This window comes from Elaeis guineensis, chromosome 15 (genome assembly GCF_000442705.2).
Source record: "Elaeis guineensis isolate ETL-2024a chromosome 15, EG11, whole genome shotgun sequence".
NCBI classification, from domain to species: Eukaryota; Viridiplantae; Streptophyta; class Magnoliopsida; order Arecales; family Arecaceae; genus Elaeis; species Elaeis guineensis.
In genome coordinates this window covers 74,309,836-74,337,756 of record NC_026007.2, presented here as the reverse complement: position 1 = coordinate 74,337,756, position 27,921 = coordinate 74,309,836, and the positions used below count along the sequence as shown (strand labels likewise).

Here is a 27,921-nt window from a genome sequence, read left to right as displayed (position 1 = left end):
GTTGATATTTCTGTTGGTGGCCTTCTTGATTCTTCATGATGTGGGTTCTTCATCGGTTATTATATTTCTTGGATGCATCGGAAGTTTGTTGGTTCTTAGTATGCTCTTGTAGCTAACTGGGAAGAGTCACCCAATTGCTAGTTCAGCTTTGGGTTCCGATTTCTAGATTCACTCTTTCCCATGCCCATAAGATATTTGTTCCTGATCTCTTCCTTGCTAACTGAGTTTGTCTTCTTGCATTGTCTGTGTATAGTTTGTACCATCTAATGATGCCTGTATCAGTATGTTGTTCCACTGCTAGTGTTGCATAGCAGTTAGTCAAGCTACAGCAATCTTGTAGGGAAGCAATTGCAGAGTTGTATCAGGCAGTATATGCAGTCATAACAGGTAATGCTCTGGACATGTTTAGACTGTATGATCCCTGTTAAAGGCATGTGCAGGCTTCATCTAAACCTGGTGCTCTTCAGTTGCTAAATGTTGTGGTGAACTTCTGTATAGTTTTGAATTCTTACCTCCATATTTAATGTTTATTACTTCCATGTACCTTGGAATAATTGTAGGAGGACCCAAAATGGAAAGTGTACATCGGTTGTAATGCAAAAAGAAATGGAATCTTATGCAATATCCTAGCAAACTGATCTCATTCAAACAGATGGAATATAACAACAGATAATATAGTGTACATATTCACACATGTCAAGTGGCACTCTAGACTTAATCACATTATGATCCAAAATAAAAGATCAACAGTCTCTGACTGTTACGAGTACCCCCACAGAAAAGGAATTATACAAGCATCAGGGGCTATATAGATGATGAAGATCATTCAATTCCACTTTCTTGCTAACGTCATAACAAAAGCTTGCTAAAAGAAAACCAACAAAGTATCATGACACACGCTCATAATCTATTAGCCTACCTTTTCTTATCTTCAGGAAAGTGTCTTTGAGTGTGAAGATTTACCTGTTATGGCCTTCTTCACTTTTGCAATTGAATGTTTGACCTTTGATCCAACACCTGATAAAATATTGTGTGATTTCTTGTGTGCTGGTTTCACATCTGCATCTTTAGCTTCCACAACTACTGCTGCATCGTGGCCTGATTCCTCAGTTTTATTTTCATCTTCCTCTTCCTTTTCATCTTTCTCTTCACCATTTTTCTCTTCCTTCATATGGGCATCTGCTATCTCTTTAGCATGCTTTTCATCTGCACTGACTGTTGGGCTTCTTTCTGCCAAAATCCTTTCACCTGTCTGGATTGTTTCTTCGGAATGTTCCACTATGGGCTCAGTTTGCTGGACCTTATGTGGATCAGATACTTTTAATTCTTCACTTAGGTTATTTTTCACATCTTTCATTTGGCTTTCTGCAGTTCCATCTTGATTCTCTTTTCCAGTCTTGACTTTTATACCTCCTGACTGAGTTTCTAAAGCTTCTCCAAGTATACTGTTTTCAATGCTAGAAGACTGAAAGGACTTTTCAGGTTGATCACCATTTGATACAGTTTCTTTAATCTGAATTTCACCCTTTGCATTTCCAACTGGTTCAGCGACTGAAGGAGTCTGCTCCTCAGGTATCGCATAGGAAGCTTGGTCATTCTCTGCAATGTCCTGAGAAATTTCTGGACTTTCTTTTCCACCCTCTTTCTTTAAAGTATCCTCTTCAAAAGCCTTAATAACAGTTGCAACATCACTGTTTTTCTTTAGGCTTTCATCATCATTTTGGATAATGCTTTCCGTTATCATTTCAGGAGCAGGTATTGGAATTATATTATCTAGTTTTTTCAACTCCTCAACATCCACTTTACTTTCTGGACTATGTCCCTCTGCTGATACCACTTCCATGTTATTATCTGAAACGACGTTAGTCAATTCTTTATCAAATAAATGTGAAAGTTCATCCTTCACATCTTCACCAGCTGTCAATGTTAGAGATGTGTCAAGAAGATTTCTGTCTGGGCTTTCATCATCCTTTAATGTTGCATTTTCTGTATCTTTCTTTAAATCATGGTTCTGTTGCACCAAATCGGAGCTGCCATCATTTTTTATTAAATCCTCTACTTTGCCTTCAGATCTGCTTGTGTCATATTTTACCTGTTCAACAGACAATGAGTCTGAATTTCTTTCTTGTTTTAAGATGTTGACATCATTTTTCTGATCATGAATGTTTACTTGTAGCTGATCTTCACACTTCACGTCGCAGGCTTCCGCCAGCTTATCACCTTCTTCCTGCATGATTCGGTTCATTAAAAAACGTGATACAGGCAAATCATCTTGGTTAGTCTGTTGGTTTTCCTCATTTTCTGAATTACCAAAATCTCTAACTTTTTCATGAGTTTCCCCTTCTGTCTGCCATATCATTTCCTTTTCTTCTGCTGATGTGGCCACTTCTGTTGCTTGTTTGATAGGTGTGTTTTGTGAGTTATCCTTATCCTCTATGAATGCAGCCAAGGAATCATCCCACTCATTGACCTTTTCATCGGACACCGAGTTTGAAGCTTCTTCTAGCTTCTCTCTGTCTTCTTGGTCTATGGCCTCTTCACCTTTATCATTAGCATCAGAGGTTATACTGTTTTTGTTACATGTCCTGTCTACAGATACTGAATTGGTGGATATGTGCTCAAACTTCTCAATTTCAATTGGGCCTTCTTCATCATTCATCATATTATTTGTAAATTCAAGACCCATAGCCTTGGTCTTAGCATCTATCTGAGTGGATTCTTTGGGCACAGATTCCTTATCAAGGTTCTCACCGACATCCTGCATGATTTCACTGCTTGATGCTTTAATTGATGAAAATTCAGCATTCTTTGTTGGCTCCTCCTCATCGACTGGTGATGTGGTATCCATCTTCTCAGGCAATTCCATCTTCGCATGGTTCTTTTTTGATGGCATATAACCAGGTTCCTTTACCTGTAGTGTAGACAAAAGCTTCTATTTAGTTGTTAAAAATAATTGACAAGGTAGGAAACAGAATATAGAAGAGATTGAGATTCTGGTTATTTCAGCCTGACCTTATCATTTAGGATTTCATTCACTATGGTATCAGTTTCCTCAAGCTCCCATTTGGTTTCTGGTTTCTTTATCTCAGTTTTGTTCTTGTCTCCTTGAATCTGTTCGTGGAAAGGTTTGTCTGTTACATGGGCAACATCAGGAGCTTCAACATCTTCTGATGTGATCTTTGTTTCAGTTTTCTCACTTGAGCCAGCTATCGGTAGTCTGTCAAACACCATGTTTGACACTTCTTCAACCTGTATTGCTTCGTTTGCATCATTCTGTGACCCCACACCCAACTTTTCATTTTTCTTGGGTTCTTCCTCAAAGCTGATGCTTTCAAATTTCTCCTCAGTTTCAAGGGCCTTAGGTTCCACACTCTCCTTCTGTAGGTGAGATCCTGATGGTTCTACATCTTTGATTTCTTCTACCAGATCACTCTTGATGGATGAACTGCCAAACATCTTTATTTGGTCCTTTTTTGTTGCACTGAAATTCACTACTTCTAGGATCTGCTCATCAGAAATTTGGTAAAAGCTTTGATGCAAGTCATGGGCAGAAAATGAGATAGTGCTAAAATGCCTAAAATTTTAATAAATTTATCGGCAGTAACAATCGAAAAAATGATTAAAGAAGCTATAAATATACCTTTTCTTGTTCAAGGACACCTTCTGTAGCATCAGAATCATGTTTTGGCTCATTACTATGATCGACGACATCCAATTCAATTACTATATCTTCAAGTGCCTGGTCTTCTTTTTTATGAAAGTCTGCCTTAAGGCTATCATCAGTAACCTCTTTTTCTTGTCCATCACTATTAATGTTTTCAGTTTGATATGCTACTTCAAGCTCCTCAGGAACCACATTCTGGAGATTTTCAAGCTCCACATCATCCGCTTTCTGTTTCTTTGCACCCCTCTCAGAAATTCTCTTCTCTTCTGAACTCTCCTTGTTGCATTTGCTGGTGTCATCTGCTTCAGAGATTTTCTCCTTTGATTGTATTTTATTCTCTTCCTCTTGTTTCTCATCTTTCATTTCCTTTGCCTGTAAACTTCTTTCAACTTCTGGCTCTTCTTTGTTTGATACAAACCTGTCTATAAATTCACTCTCTTCCATTATTTTAAAGGCAATGAGAGCTTTTTCAGGTTCCACAACCTCCAATATCTCTTTCTCCGAACCTTTATTTAAAGTCCCCTTCTCTTCTAAACTCTCATTGTTGCATTTACTGGGGTAAATTGTTTCAGAAATTTCCATGTCTTCCTGTATTTCTTTTCTTTCCTTTTGTTTCTCATCTTCCATTTTCTTTGACTGTAACATTTTTCTGTCTTCCATCTTTTCTTTGTTTCTGTTCTCTCGTGCAACACATTTTGTTGTTTCATGATCCTCTGTGGCATCATGAATATGGTCTTCTGAACCTATCCAATAGACATCCTTTTGCATGTTTTGTTCAACTGAATTCTTTTTTACTGTCAAAGCATCATCCTTCGGCCCATTTTTACTGGATTTTGTTTCAGCTGTTGTTTCAGAGTTTTCATGATATGCCAAAACAGAGTCTTTAACCTGCATAGTAGATAAAGCAACAGCTTAGAATGGTAGTGATGGGAGAAACACAAGTAACAACAGAATAGGAAAATGGAAAACAAAATGCTTTCTGTTCCATGCCATGTTCTGACCTCTTTGTCCATTATTTTGGCTGCTTTCCATTCTTCTATAGTTAGGTCTACCATATTCTCAGCTCTAGCGTCCATTGTAGGTTCCACAGACACCAAGTTGTGGGGTGCTCCAATGCATGCATCTGAAGCTCTTTCTCTTGTTGGTGTCTCTTCTTCTTGATTTTTCTCAGGGTCCAGGCTTTCAAATTTTCGGTTAAAGACTGATGTCTGATCCTCATTTAGCTCGTCAGCCCCCACTTCAGACTGCAAGCTTGTTCCAGATGCTGCTTCAACAATAGATTTGGCTTCCTTTAAGAGCATACAAGTTGCTTTTTTGCGTACTTTCCCTGCTTCACAGCTGTGCTCATTGCCCTCTGATAAAAAAGCTATTTTGCTTGTTTTCTCTTCATCAAAATTTTGGGAAGCAGATAATGCAACCTCCAGTTTCTCGTTCTCAATGATTCCTGTTTTAGTGGTACCCTCGTGACTTTGTTCTTCAGACATCCTCACAAGAGCTCTTTCAACCTCCTCAATATTCTTGTCTTCTTCAAGGGTTTCATTATCCATGGTGTTGTCTGTGATACTTCTCTCATGAATTTGTTCTTCATAATTGAGGTATTTCTCATGTTTTTCTTCTATTTCCCATCTCACTTCTTTGGCAGGTGCGGGTATTGTGGGTAAGTCATCAGTCTTGCTTATACATTCTTCATCCTTTGCATTCACAACTTCAGACTCAATGTACTGAGCAACTAAATTGCATTTCTGCACCACATATACACTGGTCAGTTGAAAACTTTTTTGATAAGCAAAATGCCTATGTAGTGAAAAAGAAAACAGCTGGAGCTTCTGTTTGGTTGTAATGAAGAGAGTGAATTAAAAAGGGAATAAAAAAGAAGATCCCATTTATGACTCAACTCTGTGCTCTTCCTATATAATTAATTGGTTCACAACTTTAATATCTCTTGATATAAACCTTTTTAGCATGACTTACATCCTCTTCTAATATATCAATGTTGGCAAGATTTGTCTTGATTATCACTTCCAAATGTTGTTCAACTGATGTCAAATCAGAGGCAGCCTGTGTCACAGTGTAAAATGATAATGGATAGAGGCAATAATAGAGGAAGGGAAATAAACTTGGAAACTTTTATATCAAACAAACCTCTTGATCTAATTTCATATTTCTTATCATTTCTTCTTCCCTAGTTATTGACTCTCTCTGACCTCTGTGCAGGCTTGCAGATGCTGCTTCACTGCCCAATGCACTGGTGACAGGTGTGTCATTAATGCTGTTGTTTGTGCTCTCCTCATCCTTAATATTTGCATTTTCATTATCTTTGCTCTGAAGTTTGATAATTATATACTGCATCGCAGGAGCCATTCAAATTTCAATAATAGTATGTTACTAAGAAATACGTATGATACAATTCCAGTTATTGGTGTGGTCTAACCTCTTTGCCTGAGCAGCTTGCTTCATGACTTTTGTCATCATCAGATGTCTCAACCTGTATGATGAATTACACCTTCAACTTGAAGTCATCAAATAAGAAAAGAAGGAAAAGGAAAGGTCATTTATTTATGTGCATGATAATAACTATAAAGTCCAAACCAACCTCTTTATTTGTAATTCCAACTTTCGTGCTATCATTTACTTCATTTGTTTCATTGTTTTTATCACTGTATGCACTTTCAGCTGCTTGGTCCACGATCTTTGTTTCTTCTTTGTCTTCCTGGAATCCTTCTTCAACAAATTCACATTCTGTTCTCAAGGAGTCTTTATTCTCACTTGCTTCCTTTTCCCATATCATTTGTTTTCCATTCAAATTTTCTACAGATCTTTCAAGTGCACCACTCGTCATGCTAGGAGATTCTTCAAGGACTGTATCTGAAGTTTCTTTTTCCTCTGGTACCTCATGTTGCTTTCCTTCAGATTCCAATTCACAAGCATTTTCTATAACATTATGTTTCAAGCTTGATCCTAATATTGCATCATTGTTAGTTTCTTCTTTCAAAATTGTACTTTCAGCACTCCGGTCTAGGCTTGATCCTGATGATTTGCTGTCCGAGCTTTTGTCTTCCTCCGATATTGAATGTTCTGTGCTTTTGTGCACTCCAGTTGTTTCAGCATAAACTGTAGGATTTTCTTCTTCCTGTAATGTATGCTCAATCGAAGCTTGTGAATTGGATAAAGGATTGACCTTATCGTTGATCATATCAAGTGTCTTCGCAATTTTGCCGGTCATTTTGTCTGGACTCTGGTCCTTAGGCCCTGATTTTACAACAATTTCAAACCTTTTAATGTCTATGTTTTCATTGTAGACAGCAACCTGTTTATTTTCTTCAGTATTGGTAGCTTGAATCTGTTCTTCAGACATGGAATTGAGGGCTTTGTACTTCTCACCAACTCTTCCATATGTTTTTTCCAGGACCAATGCGTGACTATCAGAAATAGCGTCCATACTCTTTTCTAGGATGCTTTCATACTTCACCTTTGCATTTTCATGGTCATCATTCAAATCACCTGTTGCAGGAATCTGCTCCAAAAATGATAAAACAATGACAACATCATCATTATGATGGGAGCTCAATGGAAAAAATGATTAAGTAAATGAGTTTTCTGCATTGAACTATTGTAGTTAAAAATGGATGAAATTAGAAAAGGATCCCACCATAATGCCATATTATTAAGGTTATCATCATAAGTTAATTTATGACTCTTGGTGGCTTCTGATTCACCAGTTGTTTCTTGATATTGAGCCTTAAGAACTGATACTGAGATGATTGCAAGCTTATCAGATTCTGTCTTTTCTTTGTGGACATTAATTTCTATCGTCTTTGGTGTTGGTAGTTTGATAAATCTGTTTTTCACGAAAAAAAACTGTTGTCTTCTTCATACTTCCCAATAACTGCATCAGGAATTTCATCAATGTTCTTGTATATGCCTTTTTTTATTAAGTGTATATACCTTTCATATCCTTCATTTTTGCATTTTGAGTAGCGTCAATTATACTAGCAGTTTCAGGATTCTGCTTAAAAAACATTAAAGTCTTAATTAAGATGACTGAATGATGAAACTATGTGCTAATTTTGAGGTAAAGAAAATACATGGTTAATTGAATATGCTAAACCATATCTTAGAAGTCAAATGTAGATGTCTTAGACAAAGACGCACCTTAAGCTTATCATCATCTGTTAAGTTGTCAACTGTGGGGGTATCTGATTCCCCACTTTGGTCCTCAGGTACTGATTCTGATATGAAATCAAGTCTATTGGAGTCTGCCTTTTCCTTGCAGATATCAGTGTCAATGTTGTCCTTGTTGCTGGTAGTGTGATGAATTTGTTCTTCAGATTCAATAATGGTTTCTGATTCAAGCTTTTCCCCAGCTGGATCATGTATTTCTTCTGTGGCCAAGGAATGACTATCAAGAGCATCCTTAATATTTTTTTCTAGAAATTCCTCATTCATTGACTTTGCAGTTTCATTGTCACCATTCGTATTTATCGTCTCAAAAACCTGCTTCATAGATGATAAATTAGAAGCTTTGCTTAAGATGAAATTTGAATTGTAATGGACATATGTTAAAGTCTTTGTCACTAGGATGAAACAGTTTTTAAGCAAATACACAATATTGATAATAGAGAGCTCATGCTTAAAACATATGTCGCCTTGATAATAAATCAAGATGATGTCATTGTAATAATAACTAATCTTGTGATCAACGCGGATAGCCCTACAATCGATCTAGTCTGTCTAAATGTCAGATGTGAGTTCTTCATTGGAATAAGAGAAATTAACTAAATAATGAAAGAACTCAAGTTAGGCACTATGGTATGTTTGAATTATCATCTATATAGTATTCATTTATGAAAGAAAGACATACACTTCCAAGAAAAAGAAGAAAAATACTATAGCATGTGATTCATATCACGTGTGCAAAACTCGACCAATAAGGGTAATGAGAGCATGGATCTCTGCTTTTTCATTGTATGAGACCCTTGAGGTAAAAATGACCATAAATATAAGTACCCTCAACGACTTTCAGTTGTTTTCTTAAGTTTTAATTTAATAACTGCTATCTTAATATGTTACCAATAATCATGAGTGATTCGATTTAATGGGACATATCTACAAAAGCGATTAAATTGGAGCCAAGGGACTGTAGTGAGATGGGATGACTATTTTGTTCATATCTTTACTTGTATTCACCGGTTGACCAATTATGTTGCCTATGAGTAATTGTACATAATTGTGAATACAAGATGATAAGAGATTAAGTTTGCTCTATATACGTAATTAATTAATTGAGGGATCAAAGATACTTAGATCGATGTAACAAAAATGAGCCTAGGATACAAGCATACATTCTCCTTTTAATAAATTAAGCTGCTATATACTCCTAACAAATATATAGCAATGAGCTCTCAAACAATAGTATGCTAGTCGCATAGGCTATTTGTTGAGTATGAATGTATAGAGAAAGGAGATTAGTTTGCATGGGGATAATGTGGAGCCCATCATGTGTGAGTGAGAGATAATAGAAAATGGATTTGGGTTGGGCATCCATAATGGGCCAACATCGCCCAACCCATTTCTATTAAAATTGCCAAAAGGCAATTATATTCATAAACCTCACTCCTACGCAAAAAAGAAAAACAAACTAACATCAGTTTTTTAAAAGAGAAAAAACTACTCTTTGAGATATCCTTCGAAGGACTTCTCCTTGACCAAAAAAACTCTCTAAAGAAAAGATAGATCTGTACAGAAGCAGTTAGCTTGTGGAAAAGGTTGTTTTTCGTTTGTGATTGCAATTGAAACTAGCCAGTAGAACAATCTGATCTGAGATTTGATAGCGACGGAACAAATCCACAAGTATGAATTTAATTTTGATTTCCAACAGTAACTAATTTCCATTGTTGACAATGATAAAGAAAATAGATTAAGGTTGTTGCGGAAACTTTTCAATACCTTTTCATCTTTACCATCTGGTTTATGACTCTGATCTTCAGTATCCAATTTATCTATTGTTTGCTCAAGTGTTACAGGTGCTTCACCCTTTTCCTGGGAGCTTTCTTCTTTCTCTTTTGGAGAGTCCTTTTTCTCCAAATCTTCTTTGTTGGGAGCACTATCTTGAGCCATGATGATTTTCATAGAGATCTCATTAGAGGATTTCTCAAGCTTATTTCCCCACTTGTCATTCTCCTGGATATTTTCTGAAGCATCTACAATTGGACTCTCTTCTAGACAGATCTCTTTGTTCACAACAACTTCATTAGTTTCCTTCCCTTGTTTAAGTTCATCAACACTGGTGTCCTTTCGAGCTTCATCCTTCACCCTTGCAGGTTCAGCATCATCATTTTGACCAATGATGCTGGAAATCTGCATGAAAGATTTTAAGTCGTTAAAATATTCATCATTATTATGACTATAGTGATATTTATAAATGGTCCTCAACCCCCACCTCACCCCCTCAAGAAAAAAACATGGTCAAATTATTAGATTAATAGTAAAAAGAAAAGGAATATTTTTCAATAAGATAATATGCAATGGCCTTTAGCAAAATTAGTGCTTGAAGCTTATGTATGATATTGAGATGCTAATTTGATTGTTGCTGAATTAGTTTGTTGAAGAATAAATGCTAACAATGAAAGAAATTTGCTTGGCAACTTGAGTCCATCTATGATGACAATATAAATTATGACTCGATATGTTAGGTCTAAGAAGTGTACTCTAGGTTTTATGTTTGCAACTTATTAGGGCAGAATCGTAGAATTTTGACAAGATGAGCAAAGCAGTGGAGGAATGAACCTATATATCAAGGATTTGGAAGATATAAAGATTCTATTTGTTAAGGGAGATGACAAGAGATGCAAATTAGATTGTGAGGATGCATCTTCTATATGACTGGCTTTTGTCTAAAAGTCAGACCCTGATTAGTACACTCTGGTGAAATAACAAAACGGCTTATGTTCAAAGCAAAATTCATATAGCTAAAAGAACTTTTATGGAAAAAAGAAAGGAAAAAAAGCATATTCCAAAAACAAGACTAGAAAAAAAGCATATTCCAAAAACAAGACTATGACCCTTTTTGTTGTCTTTCTGATTTTTTAAGTCTTTATATTTCATTTTTTATAATCTTATGCAATTATTTAGTCACGAACTTCCATTGTTGAATGTAAACAATGATAAAGAAGATAGATTAAGGTTGTTGCGGAAATGTTTCAATACCTTTTCATCTTTATCATGTGGTTTATGACTCGGATCTTCAGTATCCAATCTATCTACTATTTGCTTAAGTGTTACACCTGCTTCACCTTTTTTCTGGGAGCTTTCTTCTTTCTCCTCTGAAGGGCTCTTTTTCTCTATATCTTCTTTGTTGGAAGCACTATCTTGAGCCATGATTTTCACAGAGATCTCATCAGAGGATTTCTCAAGCTTGCTTCCCCACTTGTCATCCTCCTGGACATTTTCTGGAGCATTTACAGTTGGATTCTCTTCTAGACAAATCTCTCTGTTCACAGCAGCTTCGTTAGTTTCCTTCTCTTGTTTAATTTGATCAACATGGCTGTCATTTTGAGCTTCATCCCTCACTCTTGTATGTTCAGCATTGCTATTTTGACCAGTGATGCCGAAAGTCTGCATGAAAGATTTTAAGTCATTAAAATGTTCATCAACATAACATTGTAGTGATATTTATACATGATATTTCACCACCCCATCCCCCCCCCCCAAAAAAAAAAACATATATGGTTGAATTATTAGATTAATAGTAAAAAGAGAAGAAAAATCTTTTCAACAAGATAATATGCAATGACCTTTAGCAAAACTAAGGCTTGAAGCTTATATATGATATCAAGATGCTAATATGACTGTTGTAGAATCAGTTTAGTGAAGAATAAATGCTAACAATGAAAGAAATTTGCTCGGCAACTTGAGTCCATCGATGATGACAATATAAATTATGACTTGACACATTAGGTCTAAGATTTATATTCCAAGTTAGATGTCTCATGATTGCAATCTGTTACAGTAGAATTGCAGAACTTCGAGAAGTTGAGCAAAGTAGTGGAGGAATGAACCTATATACCAAGGATTTTGAAGATATAAAGATTATATTTGTTAAGGGAGACCACAAGAGATGCAAATTAGCTTGTGAGGATATGCACCTACCATATAATTGGCTTTTTTCTGAGAGTCAGACCTTGGTTAGTACATTGGTGAAATAACAAAATGGCTTGTGGTCAAAGCAAAACTCGTATAGCTAAAAGAACTTCTATAGAAAAAGAAAGAAAAAAAAGTATATTGAAGGAACAAGGCTATGATCTTTTTTATTGTCTTTCTGTTTTTTTAAATCTTTATATTTTATTTTTTTAATAATCTTATCCAATTATTTAGTAACTAACTTTCATTGTTGAATATAAGCAATGATAAAGAAAATAGATTAAGGTTGTTGTGGAAATTTTTCAATATCTTTTCATCTTTACCATGTGGTTTATGACTTGGATCTTCAGTATCCGATTTATCTATTGTTTGCTCAAGTGTTACACCTACTTCACCCTTTTTCTGTGAGCTTTCTTCTTTCTCCTCTAGGAGTCATTTTTCTCCAAATGTTCTTTGTTGGGAGCACTATCTTGAGCCATGATGATTTTAACAGAGATCTCATTAGAGGGTTTCTCAAGTTTGTTTCCCAACTTTTCATCCTCCTTGACATTTTCTGGAGCATCTACAATTGGATTCTCTTCTGGACAAATATCTTTGTTCACAACAGCTTCATTAGTTTCCTTACTTTGTTTAAGTTTATCAACATTGGTATCATTTTGAGCTTCGTCCTTCACCCTTGCAAGTTCAGCATCACCATTTTGACTAATGATGCTAGAAGTCTGCATGAAAGATTTTAAGTCATTAAAATATTGATCATTATGACAATGTAGTGGTGATATTTATAAATGGTCCTTAACCCCCCTAACACACACAAAAAAAAATGGTTGAATTGTTAGATTAATAGTAAAAGAGAAGGAAAATCTTTTCAACAAGATAATATGCAATGATCTTTAGCAAAATTAGGGCTTGATGCTTATGTATGATATCGAGATGCTAATATGATTGTTGCTGAATTAGTTCATTGAAGAATAAATGCTAACAATGAAAGAAATTTGCTTGGCAACTTGAGTCCATTTGTAATGACAATATAAATTTTGACTCGATAAGAAGTGTATTGTAGGTTAGTTGTCTTATGTTTGCAACTTGTAAGGGCAAAATTGTGGAACTTTGAAAAAATGAGCAAAGCAGTGGAGGAATGAACCTATATATCAAGGGTTTGAAAGATATAAAGATTCTGTTTGTTAAGGGAGACAACAAGAGATGTAAATTAGCTTGTGAGGATGCACCTTCTATATGATTAGCTTTTCTCTAAGAGTTAGACCCTGGTTAGTACACTGGTGAAATAACAAAATGGCTTATGTTTAAAACAAAATTCGTATACCTAAAAGAACTTCTATGGAAAAAAGAAAGGAAAAAGAAGTATATTCCATGGACAAGGCTATGACCTTTTTATTGTCTTTCTGGTTTTTTAAGTCTTTATATTTCATTTTTTTATAATCTTATGCAATTATTTAGTAACTAACATTTATTGTTGAATATAAAGAATAATAAAGAAAATAGATTAAAGTTGTAGCAGAAACTTTTCAATACCTTTTCATCTTTACCATGTGGTTTATGACTCTGATCTTCAGTATCCAATCTATTTACTGTTTGCTGAAGTGTTACAGCTGCTTCATCTTTTTCCTGCGAGCTTTCTTCTTTCTCCTCTGGAGAGCCTTTTTCTCCACATCTTTGTTGGAAGCATTATCTTGAGCCATGATGACTTTCATAGAGATCTCATCAAAGGGTTTCTCAAGCTTGTTTCCCCACTTGTCATCCTCCTGGAAATTTTCAGGAGCATCTACAATTGGATTCTCTTCTAGACAAATATCTCTAGTCACAACGGCTTCATCAGTTTCCTTCTTTGTTTAAGTTCATTAACACTACTGCCATTTCGAGCTTCATCCTTCACCCTTGCAGGTTCAGCATCACTATTTTGACCAATGATGCTGGAGGTCTGCATGAAAGATTTTAAGTCATTAAAATATTCATCATTATGATAGTGTAGTGATATCAAAAAAAAAAAACATGGTCGAATTATTAGATTAATAGTAAAAAGAGAAGGTAAATGTTTTCAACAAGATAATATGCAATGATCTTTAGTAAAATTAGGGCTTGAAGCTTATGTATGATATGGAGATGCTAATATGATTGTTGCTAAATCAGTTTAGTGAAGAATGAATGCTAACAATGAAAGAAATTTGCTTGGCAACTTGAGTCCACTAGCGATGATAATATAAATTATGACCGGACATGTCAGGTCTAAGAAGTGTATTCCAGGTTAGGTGTCTCATGTTTGCAACTTGTTAGGGCAGAATTGTAGAGCTTTGAAAAGATGAGCAAAGCAATGGAGGAATGAACCTGTATGTCAAGGGTTTGGAAGACAGATTATGTTTGTTAAGAAAGACGACAAGAGATGCAAATTAGCTTGTGAGGATGCACCTTCTATATGATTGGCTTTTGTCTAAGAGTCAGACCCTGGTTAGTACAGTACTTAGATAACAAAATGACTTATGTTCAAAGCAAAATTCTTATAGCTAAAAGAATTTTTGCGGATAAAAGAAAGGAAAAGAGTATATTGCAGGAACAAGGTTGTGACCTTTTTTATTGTCTTTCTAGTTTTTTAAGTCTTTATATTTCATTCTTTTATAATCTTATGCGATTGTTTAGTAACTAACTTCCATTGTTGATAATGATAAAAAAATAGATTAAGGTCGTTGTGAAAACTTTTCAATACCTTTTCATCTTTATCATGTGGTTTATGACTTGGATCTTCAGCATCCAATTTATCTACTGTTTGCTCAAGTGTTACACCTGCTTCTTCATTTTCTCGGAAGCTTTCTTCTTTCTTCTCTGGAGAGCCTTTTTTCTCTAAATCTTCTTTGTTGAAAGCACTATCTTGAGCCATGATGATTTTTACAGAGATCTCATCAGAGGGATTTTCAAGCTTGTTTCCCCACTTGTCATCATCCTGGACATTTTCTGGAGCATCTACAATTGGATTCTCTTCTAGATAGATCTCTCTATTCACAATAGTTTCATTAGTTTCCTTCCCTTGTTTAAGTTCATTTACACTGCTGTCATTTCTAGCTTCATCCTTCACCCCTGCAGGTTTAGCATCACCATTTTTGCCAATGATGCTGGAAGTCTGCATGAAAGATTTTAAGTCATTAAAAAAATATTTATCAATATGACAATGTAGGGATATTTATAAATGGTCCTTCACTGCCCCCTCCCCCACCCCGCAAAAAAAAAAAAAAAACATGGTCGAATTATTAGATTAATAGTAAAAAGAGAAGGAAAATCTTTTCAACAAGATAATATGCAATGACCTTTAACAAAAGTAGGGCTTGAAGCTTATATATGAAATCGAGATTCTAATATGATTATTGCTGAGTCAGTTTAGTGAAGAACAAATGCTAACAATGGGGGATATTTGCTTGACAACTTGAGTCCATCTGTGATTACAATATAAATTATGACTCGGCACATTAGGTTTAAGAAGTGTATTCCAGGTTAGGTCTCATATTTGCAACTTGTTAGGACAGAATTGCAAAGCAGTGGAGGAATGAACCTATATATCAAAGGTTTGGAAGATACAAAGATTCTATTTGTTAAGATACAAAGATTCTATTTGTTAAAGGGAAATCACAAGAGATGCAAATTAGCTTGTGAGGATGCACCTTCTATATAATTGGCTTTTCTCCGAGAGTCAGACCCTGGTTAGTACACTTGTGAAATAACAAAATGGCTTATGTTCAAGGCAAAATTCATATAGCTAAAATAACTTTTGTGGAAAAAAGAAAGGAGAAAAGTATATTGTAGGAACAAGGTTGTGACCTTTTTTATTGTCTTTCTGGTTATATTTCATTTTTTTTAATATTCTTATGCAATTATTTAGTAACTAACTTCCATTGTTGAATATAAACAATCATAAAGAAAATATATTAAGGTTGTTGTGGAAACTTTTCAATACCTTCTCATCTTTACAATGTGGTTTATTATTCGGATCTTCAGTATGTAATCTTTCTATTGTTTGCTCAAGTGTTACACCCACTTCACCCTTTTCTTGGGAGCTTTCTTCTTTCTCCTTTGGAGAGCTCTTTTTCTCCAAATCGTCTTTGTTGGAAGCACTATCTTGAGCCATGATTATTTTCACAGAGATCTCATCAGAGGGTTTCTCAAGCTTGTTTCCCCACTTTTCTTCCTTCTGGACATCTTCTGAAGCATCTATGATTGGATTTCTTCTAGACAGATCTCTCTATTCACAACAGCTTCATTAGTTTCCTTCCCTTGTTTAAGTTCATCTCCTTTATTAAGTTTCTTACCTTCCATTTGTTCCTCATTTGAGAACATTCCTGCTTTTGTCTTATCTCTCTGTTCATCTCCAGGAATAATTTCTTCCATCCTTTTGTTATCTTCAATTTTTTTATGGATATCCTTCTGAGCCTCCTCCCCAAGAGATTCTCCTAAATGTTTATCATGGCCTATATTCTCATTGACTTTTTTGCATATTTTCTCTTCAGCCTCTTCTGGATCAGTTACTTTCTGTGAATTCCCCACAATAGAAGCTTGAATGGTGGATGAAGCACTGAGTGTTTTGTCCATGCTTACTCCATCTCCTGAGCTGTCCAGATCAGTAGCTTCTGTATCAGCCATAGTCATTTGACTCTGATGTCTAGCTGCTGATTTTGAATACTTTTCAACATTTTCAGGTTCCAGCTCTTGTTTAATGTGATCCATGTTTTCACAGACCTGTATGGTTTCATCCAATTTGTGTGCAACAGGTAAATCACCAACATTTTCCTCCAAGTTGTCATTCTTTTCAATTGGAATCCCAGTCTCGCTCAAATCATTTGTCATTATAGTCTGCACGAAATATGAAAATAAGATATCCAAACATGTAACGAGAATAACAATATAACATATGTCAAAGCTTTTTTTTCCCGTAAAACTGAGTGCATTCAAATATGTGTTTCAGTAATAGAGGATGGATGGAAAACCAATTGCAATGCTATTGTCACTGCAAGAGAGACTGAGTGAGCTTATTGAGAGAGAAGGTTCTTATACTGGTATCTTTTGTCAAAAAAGAGAAAGGAAATAACCTTAAAAAAACTGTAAGGGAGTTGTGCTTATACATACATATATGCATATGTAGATACTCCTGAAGAAATTATAAATGAACTACAAGTCAACCCTTTATTGTCACTGCTGGAATTCTCATGACTTTATATCATAACAATAATTATAACCATCAAGAGTTACTGCCTTGTGCCAATCATTTGGGTTGACTTTATGAATTCTTATTCACCAATAATTCCTATGAGTCACCTCTGTTATTGTAAGCTTTTCCAAATCCTTGTTTGTAACTTTAAACATGGACTAGAGCACCTTTCTTTATTGGAAGATCTTTCATTGTGCTTTCCCACCAATTCATGTGGAGAATTGATCCAGTTGTTAGATCTCAGTTTAAAGTGTGAATTATCTTTTGATCATAAGAAGCATTCGGCTAATAGTTGGCATTACTATTATGTTATGCAATATATGTCAATACGATATATATATATATATATATATATATATATATATATAAAGGTAGGAACTGTATATGCATGTGAATATAGTATAATATGTTATTAAGAGCTTAATCAAGCCAAGCTTGAGAAATATGGCCATTGCTCAAGTTTGGCTTGATTACTATTTTGGAATCCATTATCAGGGGAAATTCAGAGTCAGAACAAGTGCTCATGAACAGCTTGTTAAATTGACAGCACACCAATACTTCAAGTTAAAACTATTGATGAAAAATTATGCATGAAATGTCTTGTCAGTTATAGAATACCTGATGCTCATGGATCAATTCAGCAGCTACTTTTTCAATATTCCCACACATTGCTTCATCATCCTTGGGGATTTCTTCAATGTTCATGGGTGACTTGCTGTCTATATTTTCTTTTTCTGTATTTGCAATTCCTTCAGTTACTTCAACTTCCTTAGACCCCACAATGGAATCGGTTTCAAGCTTAGCACCATCTGTCTCATCTTTTATTTGTTCAGGGCCTAAAGTTCCATCATGGATCGTTTCATCAGCGTGCTCTTTACTATCTACAGATACAGCTTCTTGTGCATGTCCTTTTTCCGAAGCTTTTATGCGATTGGATGGTTTTGTTTCAGCTATTGCTTCAACATACTTCTCTTCAAAAACTCTTTCAATTTTGTCAATATTTATTCCATCTTTGTCCTTGAGTTCCTGTGAACCTTCCTCATTTTGAGTCTTTGATACCTCTAGCATGTCATACACTGTGGTCTGGGCCTTCAAGTAATCCTGGTTGAGCGCTTTTTCATGACAATGATCTTTATCCAGCACTACCTCAGATATTTCTTCAAACTTCTGCGCCTTTTTTTCTTCATTCAGTAACTGTATCTCATCTGTTAATAGTGAAGAGGCAGAGGAATCAATATTGCCATAATTGGTTTCCTCTTCTTCTTGGTTCTCATTTTCCTTTTCATTTCTTGAATGTGTGGTTTCTTGATCTTGAATTATATCCTCTGCTGATACAACATGGGGCTCATCCATAGAAATTGCTGTTGCTACAGTTTCTCTTGTATCAAGCGCTTCTACAACCCTGCAAACCTCTTCGAACTTCTCTTCTTCAGATTTGGCTTTGGCCTGTTCATTTAAATTCTCTCCTTTCTTCAAATCATCTCCAGCATCCATGGGATCATTTGCTTGAAGGTCATTCTCTTCATACAGCACAGCATATGTTTCTTTATGAGTCATAATAGTCACTTGGTCATTTTGGATGCCTGGGACTTCTGTTTTTGTTGAGATGGAGGCATCCATCTGGCCATCCTGTTTGCATTCATCCAAATCTTCATTCTCTATATTTTGCTTGCATAAATTGCTCCAGGGATCTTCTCTGTTGAAACTGAACCGCTGCACTCAACATCCTTGTCTGCCATGCTGTCTTCAATGAAGTTAGATTCTTCTGGTTCTTTTTTCATCTGTGAAGTGCATTTACAAGGGTCCATTTCCGTATGTGTTTCTTCTTTGCAAGTCTCTGTTTCTATTGTTATCACCCTGGCTCTTTGAATTGGTTCTTGTTCCTTAAAACATACTTTATTAGCTTTATCTGATGACATTTCATGCTCCAGTGCAGATTCCTCTGCTGATAACTTCAGATTGGATAATTCCTTGACAGATGCATCAACTGAGGTCTTCCCATACTGTATTTCACTGACTTTTTCTGTGGTATCTAGTGATTCGAGGATCTTCTCTTCTGATGCCAAAAAAGAGGATTCTTCAACCTTCTCTTCTTTATCTTCCACAGAAGCAATATTTTGACTTCGGGATGTCTCATTTGAACGGACAATTCCTATAACATCTTCTTTTTCATGACAATTTTCCATGCTTACTCTTCGATCATCTTTGTCACATTGTTCTTCAGATAGAGGGCCAGATAAATCATCAAATCTATCATTTTCTTCATCCTCTTTCTGTAACCCTGTTTCACCCAAGTCCTCTGGCAGTGGTAATCTTTCTGGATTTACACTTAAATTTTCAGTTGATTCTTGTGTTTCTGATTTCTTTTTATCTTTGATTGCTTCAAAATCTTGCTTTTCATGCTCCAAATCGATGGATTTCTCAAGCTGCTTATCATCCACTTTATCCCCTAAGGTCTCTAAATCTCGGTATTGGTCGACTACTGAGTTTTCATGGATTCCAGTTGAAGTCTTTTCCTTACCCAAAACATCAGCTTTTTCAGTATTCTGATTAGCACCAGTTGATTCAAAAATATGCTCATCAGATTTTTGACAGGATTATCATTCCCAAAATCATTTCTCTGCATTTTCTCTTTAAGAGGGACATCTGTAACAGCTGCAGTATGAAGACTTGCATCTGTGAAATTTGCCTCTGATGATGAATTCTTTGGGACGGTCACGTCTTTTTCCTCTTCCAGTTCATCTTTTTGATCCTTCAGCAGCATGTTTCCACTCTCTAGCTTCTCCTTTTCTTTATTAATTGGGTTCTCTCTGTATATACCAGCATTGGAACTATTGCAGATATCTTCCAAGTGAATCTGAACTCTGGGAGGTGCTTCAACAAAAACTTCACCCTCCGAGCTATCTATTATCCCTACAGTAACTGAATGTGAGGATTGATCCTTAGATGACTCAGATAAAGTGCTGCTTTCACTTTTAGCTGTGACAGCTTCATGAGGGGGGTATTGCCCAATCATCTCTGAGCTCTGCAAAGCAGCTGAATCAGTTAAACCTCCCTTGATTTCTGATTCATTTGAATGTTCCTTCAGAACTTCCGGTGCTTTATTTATGTATTCTGGTGGATTGTGAATTTGAGCACATCTTAAATCTCCAGTTTCATCTTGCACTTTCTGCAGAAAACATGACCATAGGAAGTTGTGAAAACGGGTACTAGAGTCACTAGGGATATTTCAGACTACCATATTCTTCCCCTAAAGGGAGATTCTAAGATGATAGAAGTAGCATTGTGAAATGTTATAATACCATGGAAGGCACATTTTCTTATAATTTTTCATTAAAAGGGATAGAACCCTACAAATTGCAATGGAATGGGCCTGAATCTAATTCAAGAATGTGCTTAAAATATCTTCATTCCTATAATATTATTTATCCTCTGTCATATCTTTTTAGTATGTAAAAACTTGATGCATCTGTGAGACTGGCACTTAGGTAAAAAAATATGAGAGCCACTCATTTGGAAAGACTGGTAACTGAATAATGAGAAGGAGAACAGTTGAGAAAGCTTCAGATAGAAAAACCTTAGTATACATATAGAAAAGGTCAATATAGAAGAAAAAAAGAAAAGAATTCACTGTGTTTTTGGGGAAATTGCAAGTGAATATAGTTTTCTGTTTATCATCTTTTATGCTGTGTCCATGGGCTAATGCGACAGGCTAAATCAATTACTAAGATTATTAGTGCACATGACTCTCCTTTGAGAATGTCTTTTGGCAGACGAATTTTTTATCCTCCTTATTTGAATTGGTTGGACCTCAAAACCGGGAGAGGTGTCTTGCACAAGAGAAATCCACTACACTCCAAGGCTAAGTTATAGAATGCCCCAACTATCTCCATGACAGTTTTTGTTTCCTTAGTTGGTGCTTATTTTGTCCTAATTGAGTACTTGTCATCTTTCAAGCTGTTTGGTTATGCAGATTGAAAGTGGTACACATATATGATACATCATTCCTAATAATGGTCCTAAGGATTTATGTAGTAGAGCCCTTACTCAGCGACTTCTGGTAGCATATGTTCCATCATTGCATAATCTCACTATTTTTATGTAATTTGCATTATATTCTCTACCAGTTTACCTGATTTGATCTGTATATCAATGTTTGGATATAAATGCCTTATTAACTACAGATAAGTTACTGACGGTATGCTGTTTGCAATCATAAAAAGGTGAAAGGTTAGGAATTACATAGTTGGAGGTGACAAGTATCAAAAACTGAACTTTAAGTCTGCCTATAAAAAACTTTAAACATTTAAAAAAATAATTGTATATTCTGACAGTTTTTGAAGTATGGTTCAATTGACTAATTTAAAATGAAGAGAAAAAATGAGTTCCTGTGCACTTATGTTCCGTGCGGAGTTAATGTTTGGAGTCTGGACTGTAAGAACAAGCATTATTTTTTTTCCATGGATTGGAAAACCAACAGTTTGGTGCAGTACCGTTGGTACCATAGGAATGCCAAAACCATCCACACTAGTGCATATTGGCCAGTGCTGGTGCATACTGATCTTACCATAGCGACCGTACCAATTGATATTGATGGTTTTCATTCTTTTGACTCTGTTAGTTTCTATATGTACTCTCAGTACCAGTACCATACGATACCATATTGTTCTAATTGGAATATGGGGTTTCATACTGATATTTAAAACCTTGCTTTTATGTTTCTTCTTTCCTATATGTTTTGAAAATCTAGGTGTTTGAATGAAGGAAAAAGGATAACCTTGTATGTTGCTATATCACTATTGTGGACATGAACTGAGGTCAACAACAAGGTTAGCAGTACTGATGCATATGGCCTTGTACTGGGTAATTCGCACCATATCAGTACGAAAGCAGTACATAATATCGCAGGCATACCGAGTTTTGTTGTACTGAATGACATCTGTACCCAGTGCTTTGACACTGTATCAATATGGTACTAGTGCAGGACCTAGTAAAAATTGGTTTGACATAACATTTTTTGCACATTAAAGTGATCTATAAATATAAAAAATACATCTACACAAAATGGTGAACCGTAAAATTCGGTTGTCAAAGCACATAAGTCATACCAAATGAAGAGCATTGAGATGCAAGTATATCAGTTCATTATCTAGTAAAAATTGGTTTCACATAACATTTTTTGCACATTAAAGTGATCTATAAATATAAAAAATACATCTACACAAAATGGTGAACCGTAAAATTCGGTTGTCAAAGCACATAAGTCATACCAAATGAAGAGCATTGAGATGCAAGTATATCAGTTCATTATCTATACTACGAAGAAATATGGTAAGGTCAGTTATTAGTTTTAAAAATTCATGGATGTTAAAGCATTAAAAGAAATTATCACACCAAAGAAAATGTATCTTAGTCACATTAATGTTGAAAATTTCAGGATATAGATTAAAGTAGCTAAACTAGGGAAAATAAAACTAAAAGTTAAGATTTTATGGTTAGCATATGTTTGAAACTATTGTAAACGCAAACATATCTCTAGATTTTTCACTTCCAAGAAACATGCCGGAAGAACCCAACTAAAAATTAGCTATTTTCCTGCCTCTTTTGACATATAGTCAATAGTTTACCATTTTTTGTATTTACTTTTTTCCCCAGAAAATTTGTTTTTGAAACAATTTTTAGGCTTTCCAAGTTATAATAACCTTCAATTTTTTTAGAGGAGCACTTCCTTTTTTCATGACGTGGTCACTCCCCTGCTGTGATTAGAATCCAAACCACCCCCTTGATTCAACTCTGTATATATGCGCATATGAGTTGGACTGCATAACTTGAATTTGAACTATTGTGGGGGTGTTAAACAACTCATCAGTGGTTGATGTGCATTGAGATTGGTGCCTACAAGATGGTCTGCTCACAGAGTGATGGAACAAAGGTCATGTACCTGCCAAAAGTTCATTAACTCCACCACTAGAAGTTTAATAAGAAATGCTTTGTCAAACTCTGTTTGCATGTGCAGGTGTGGGTGTATTTTTGTACATGCAGGGTGTTTGGGATGGTAGATAGGTAGGAAGATATTAATTTCCCCACACCGTATTTTTGTTTCGTGGAACCAAAATATTTAATATCTAAGCATTCAACAGCACAAGTAACCATATATACTTACTAGGAATGTTGTTGGACAATAAAACTGTCTAGAAGATCATATATGTAATTCTGCCTTTATCTTGTGCATGTTTGTGTAGGTAATTGATTATTAGATGATTGGGTAACATAGTTCAGCCTTTGAATCGCCATGTCACTTCAATGGTAACCATGGATCTAATCTAGCTATATCTCCAAATTTATAGCAATCAGAATTTATTTTGTCCAAGTTGAAGCTCCATTATGTTTTTCTTTCCTTCTTCCTCTGTTATTTACTGCTGCAGCTGTGGTAACTTTGCACCATGTCCAAGTAATAGATGATTATTTCCAATTGTGACCATCTAACTTGCCTGTTAGAAGCTAAGTAACCTAGAAATTCGTTCTTAATGCTACTATAAGATGAGTCAGCATCTTCCTGAATCAAGTCACATCTGAGTCTGGTAGTGACTGCATATCATGTCCTGGCTGAGGATCTGAAAAATTCCTTAATTGATAATAGTTTGTTTTTAAATTTACGATGATGGTAGGAACTAAAAAGAGCAAGAACTTTAGTTTATATAATCCTCTGATCTGTCCACAAGGACATTGCTAAATTATTTCCAATTAGGAAAAAGCAGTATATGCATTGATGATATTGGACAGCATGCAAGTATACTGTACTTGTCAGATAAAATAAGAAGAATCCGTAGAACGTAGAGAGCGTACCGAACCACAAAGACATAGAGATTTTTCTTTAGATTCATTCTTTTTACTCATGAAGATTATGAAATCTGATGGATCCAGAGCATTTAATCTACTTTAAAAAAGAGTGAAGCTTATCATAACTCAGCAAATTCAAAGAATATATTTAAGAAAGTCTTAAATGATCCTGTCTACCGAAGAGTTCCAATTTGGTAGGGCTTGGAGAAGCTCCTCTTTGTGAAGATTGGAAACTAAAACCTCAGATATTAGTATTATTTTTGGTGGAGATCATGAATTTCCAAGAACTAGTGCTACAGTTAGCTAAAACAGAAAGCACTGAGTGGAGCTGGGATTGGTTTCTCTCACCTTTTCTGAGATGGATTCCAGTATTCCAGCTTCAGATGCCATTGCCTCAAATCAGGATGAAGAGGCTAGAGGAGCTTTCTTTTGCGGAAAAAAAAAAAATATCATGGATCTGCAAAAGTAGATGTTCTTTATACCCCTGCTTCTCCCATAATTTTCTTATATATGATTAAATTGCTATGGGGACAGGCAACAGTGATGAAAAGCAATGCAACTAAAGCTGATGAGTTTTTACTTTTAAATATGTGAATTATGTACAAGTTATTATCTTTTGATCGATAGATTAATGGATATGGATTTAAGCATAAGATGACAAAATGCCACCTGTTCTTTCGCTTATTTTTCTGTTGGCAGCTGGAATAATGCGTTGATTTGCATGCTTGCGTTGGTGAATTTGCAACTTTTTATTGTAAAATTACTAAGAAGCCCGTCCTCTCTCTATTATTGATATGAACTAGTACCTACATCCCTCCACCTTGAAGAGTCATGCGAATTATTTTGCTTTTGTCAGAAGGCACTACGTTACCTTCAGTTAAAAGACTGGATTTGTGGGGTCATTGGTTCCCTAGCTAAAGATCTGTTGCTTTTTTTCCACCATATTTTTATTATTACCGTACAGATTTGCTCAGTAATGAACTGTGCTTGGGCGCTCACTTCTGGCCTTTAAGAAATGCCTCTGGTTCTTTATAGCAGATCCATTGGATACCTCTAGGTCTCCGGTCCTTGTTGTGATTTTGGGGTTGTGGTTTGTGTTTTATTGGAATTTCTGGAGGGGGTGCTTTCATTATCTAGAAATATTGAACTTGTTTTTCTATCTATGAGTATTTTAGATAGATTAATTGACTGGTGTGGGATGTTGCAAGAGTCTGACAAAAGTTTATTTGTTTCAAGACTGTTGCTTTGAGAAGGCTAGAAATATGGCTATAAAACTCAGTTGAAGAATCTTAAATTAGTCCGTCTCACATGGTCAAATATAGCCGCTAGAAAAGCTTGGCCCCCTGGCTCCTTTTTATAACGTCAAATCCAACTTGGAGACAAGTGTAGGTTTTATTATTCAACTTTTTTTTTTTTTGCTTTCTGTTGTCATTTGATTAATTAAAGATACCCTTGTTGAATTAATTTTATATGAAATGTTGAGTGATACTTTTTTTTTTTGAAAAAAAGAAAAGATTCTATTAACATTTGCAGTGTCTGACCTATGTATAACCGACATATGCGGAAGCAGCAATAACAAAAATTATGGGTTCCTGGCCTTCGAAAAATAAAGAATACATATCATCGATATTGAAGAGAATCAATTTGGTGGAAGTGCACCACTCTGAAAGGCAGTGTGGAGTACCAATCGTTGAATGGTTTTCATGTTTCCGATGGCCATCGCCCATGGACTGATCACCTCTCAGTCGATGAGGCCGCCAAGATACTGCCATCAGACATGACCCCTCATCTTCAGTGGCCGCTTCCGTCATGGTTGAGAAATCTTCGATAAGGCTGCAGGTATGAAGTTGTCTTTTTATTCTTTTCGCTTAAATCAAATGAGAAACGGGCTGTGGCATCATGTTTGCTGCTAATTTTCTAACAGTTGGAAAATTAAGATGGCGACTGATCTCCTAATGTCACAAACACTGTTATTACGCTTGAGTTCTCTTTCGTTTCCTTATTTTTAAAATCTGATCTTCGATGCTTTTCAATAATTTCATAATATCAAGTCACCGGTCCTTTTTGGATAGGAAGTAGGGAATCTTTTAATTTATCTTCTATAGTACTGATGGCAAGGTATTCTGTCTTGTATCTTTGTTTGAGAAAGCGAAGAATGTTGCCGTCGTTTTCACAGATAAGGCAGAGAACAAAGATGAAGAAAATAAGGGACGATTTGCTCATCATGATTTTTTGAAAAAAAAAACAAAGAAAGAAAAAAAAAAGAGGAACCAGAACAGCAAACATCAATCTCACACCGGCCACCCTTCATCTCTTTTGTCATCTTGTGCCACCCCTCGTACGCAGCCCATGAGACGCAAAATAGCAATTGGCTTTTCTTTGATTGGAATATTTGGAAAAAGAAAGGAACGAATGATGCAAGAAGATCTGTATATAATAATATATATAAATCAATGATAGCATGCCTAACCCCTTTTTTTTTTTTTTTTTTTTAATCCAAAGGTGCGATGCTTATCTTAATGCTTCGATTTTTTTCATGATGACTCCACTTTGCAGTAGAAAGAGGGGAAAATAAACGCAAGAGCCAGAGGAGTGGGGGCCCATCAGATGCTACGCGAGGAGTTTTTGGTGCGTCGAGGTGGGCCCATTTGGGAGGCAGAGTCGTATGGTCCAACTCCAAATGTTGGTACCAGAAGTCCTCGTGGCCTATCTGGCGCTGCGTCACCAAAATCAGAGAGTTGTGCCGCCGAGGATCACCGGCCTTGTGCCGCTCGCTTTCCAAAACCTGCATCATGATGGTTATATGGACGGTGCCGCACGCAAGGATGTCAGTTTGTCATCTAAATTTTCCTCTTGCATTATGCAGGCAGGTGACGATCCAACAAAAAAAAAAAAAAAAAAAGTAGCCACAGCAATGGAGAGAATAATGCTCTTAGCCTGTGCCGAGGACCAATTTATTGAGCATGGTGTGGTATGTATCCGATCAATACATTGTCGATATCATCATCATCACTATAATAGGGAACTGGTAGCTGTATTCCTAGGAGGTAGTAGTACGAAGAAACAGCAACCAACCCGGCCACATACAGTCTAGATGGACATACAAACAAAAATAACAACCATGACTACGTAGCATAGATGTCATATTGGCTACTACATGCGACCAGTCAATATGCTACACTGTTGGTGTATGCCAAACATTGATATAGCAGGATGCATGATGTACCGGTGTAGCATGTGTTTATTTGGAAAACTTAAAAAATTAAAAGAGAGTATTATTCATGTAAACAAATCAAGAATTCTAATGAATTTTTAAAGGTCTAGCGAACATTTTGTTCTGCTGGTCCATGGTCAGGTTTACATGACTCTTCGTAATATGAAATTAAGAGCAAAATAATCCAAGAATGCAATGATAAAAACAAGCTATATCCCCTCTATTGCGACCCTCGGAAGACTCTAATAGCCTTCAACATCCTGGGAGATCATTGAAAATACTAATGCATCAGCACTCATCGGTAGGTTGGCTATTCTTCTTAATTGTTCCATGCTTGATCATTGGAGCATATCTTGTTTGTCTCAGGGTAGGTGGCTGTGACTGAGCAACAGATGATGGCATTTTTATGCAAAGAGGATCCGTGGCTGCAATATCGATTTCTTTTTCCTCCAAGAGCAGGAATAGTCTGACATAGCAGGAGGTTGACACGCATCCACGAGAACTCTTGCCCTCAACAAATCTACCTACAGTAATTCACAGCAAGAGATCTACTTAGCAAACCTTATTTTATGATGCGGACGAAAAAAGAAAAAGCTATATGATTAAGAGTAATACCTCGCATATTTTTTGAAGCATCACGTACAAGGAAACGGTTTCTTATGCTGATTTCTTGCTTCAGCTGTAAGGATATACCCATTATTGCGGATGGGGTGTCACCATGTGATCCCGAAATTAATTAGTGGAGCAGTGCAACCGTATTTCTAAAGCATGTGGCATTGATAGCATGTTATTTATAGGTTGTTTTCATTTATTTGATCTAGTTTTATTTGGAAGCAATGATTCATTACATCTACATCACTA

At 35.9% G+C, this 27,921-nt stretch overlaps 1 protein-coding gene across 1 annotated transcript; it reads right to left on the bottom strand.

The window, feature by feature from the left end:
* Positions 1-614: 614 nt before the first annotated feature.
* LOC105058786 (uncharacterized) lies at positions 615-24,353 on the bottom strand. Its single transcript, XM_073249133.1, is given in 20 exon segments — positions 615-2,911; positions 3,013-3,504; positions 3,641-4,552; positions 4,666-5,406; positions 5,636-5,722; positions 5,807-6,007; positions 6,096-6,149; positions 6,258-7,178; positions 7,817-8,158; positions 9,611-10,021; positions 10,871-11,278; positions 13,334-13,484; positions 13,624-13,739; positions 14,520-14,930; positions 15,759-16,027; positions 16,030-16,651; positions 17,625-18,673; positions 18,676-19,596; positions 19,599-20,175; positions 24,195-24,353. Coding segments are annotated over 20 exon segments (10,707 nt in total). The 5' UTR covers positions 24,237-24,353; the 3' UTR covers positions 615-931.
* Between the last annotated feature and the right edge of the window lie 3,568 nt (positions 24,354-27,921).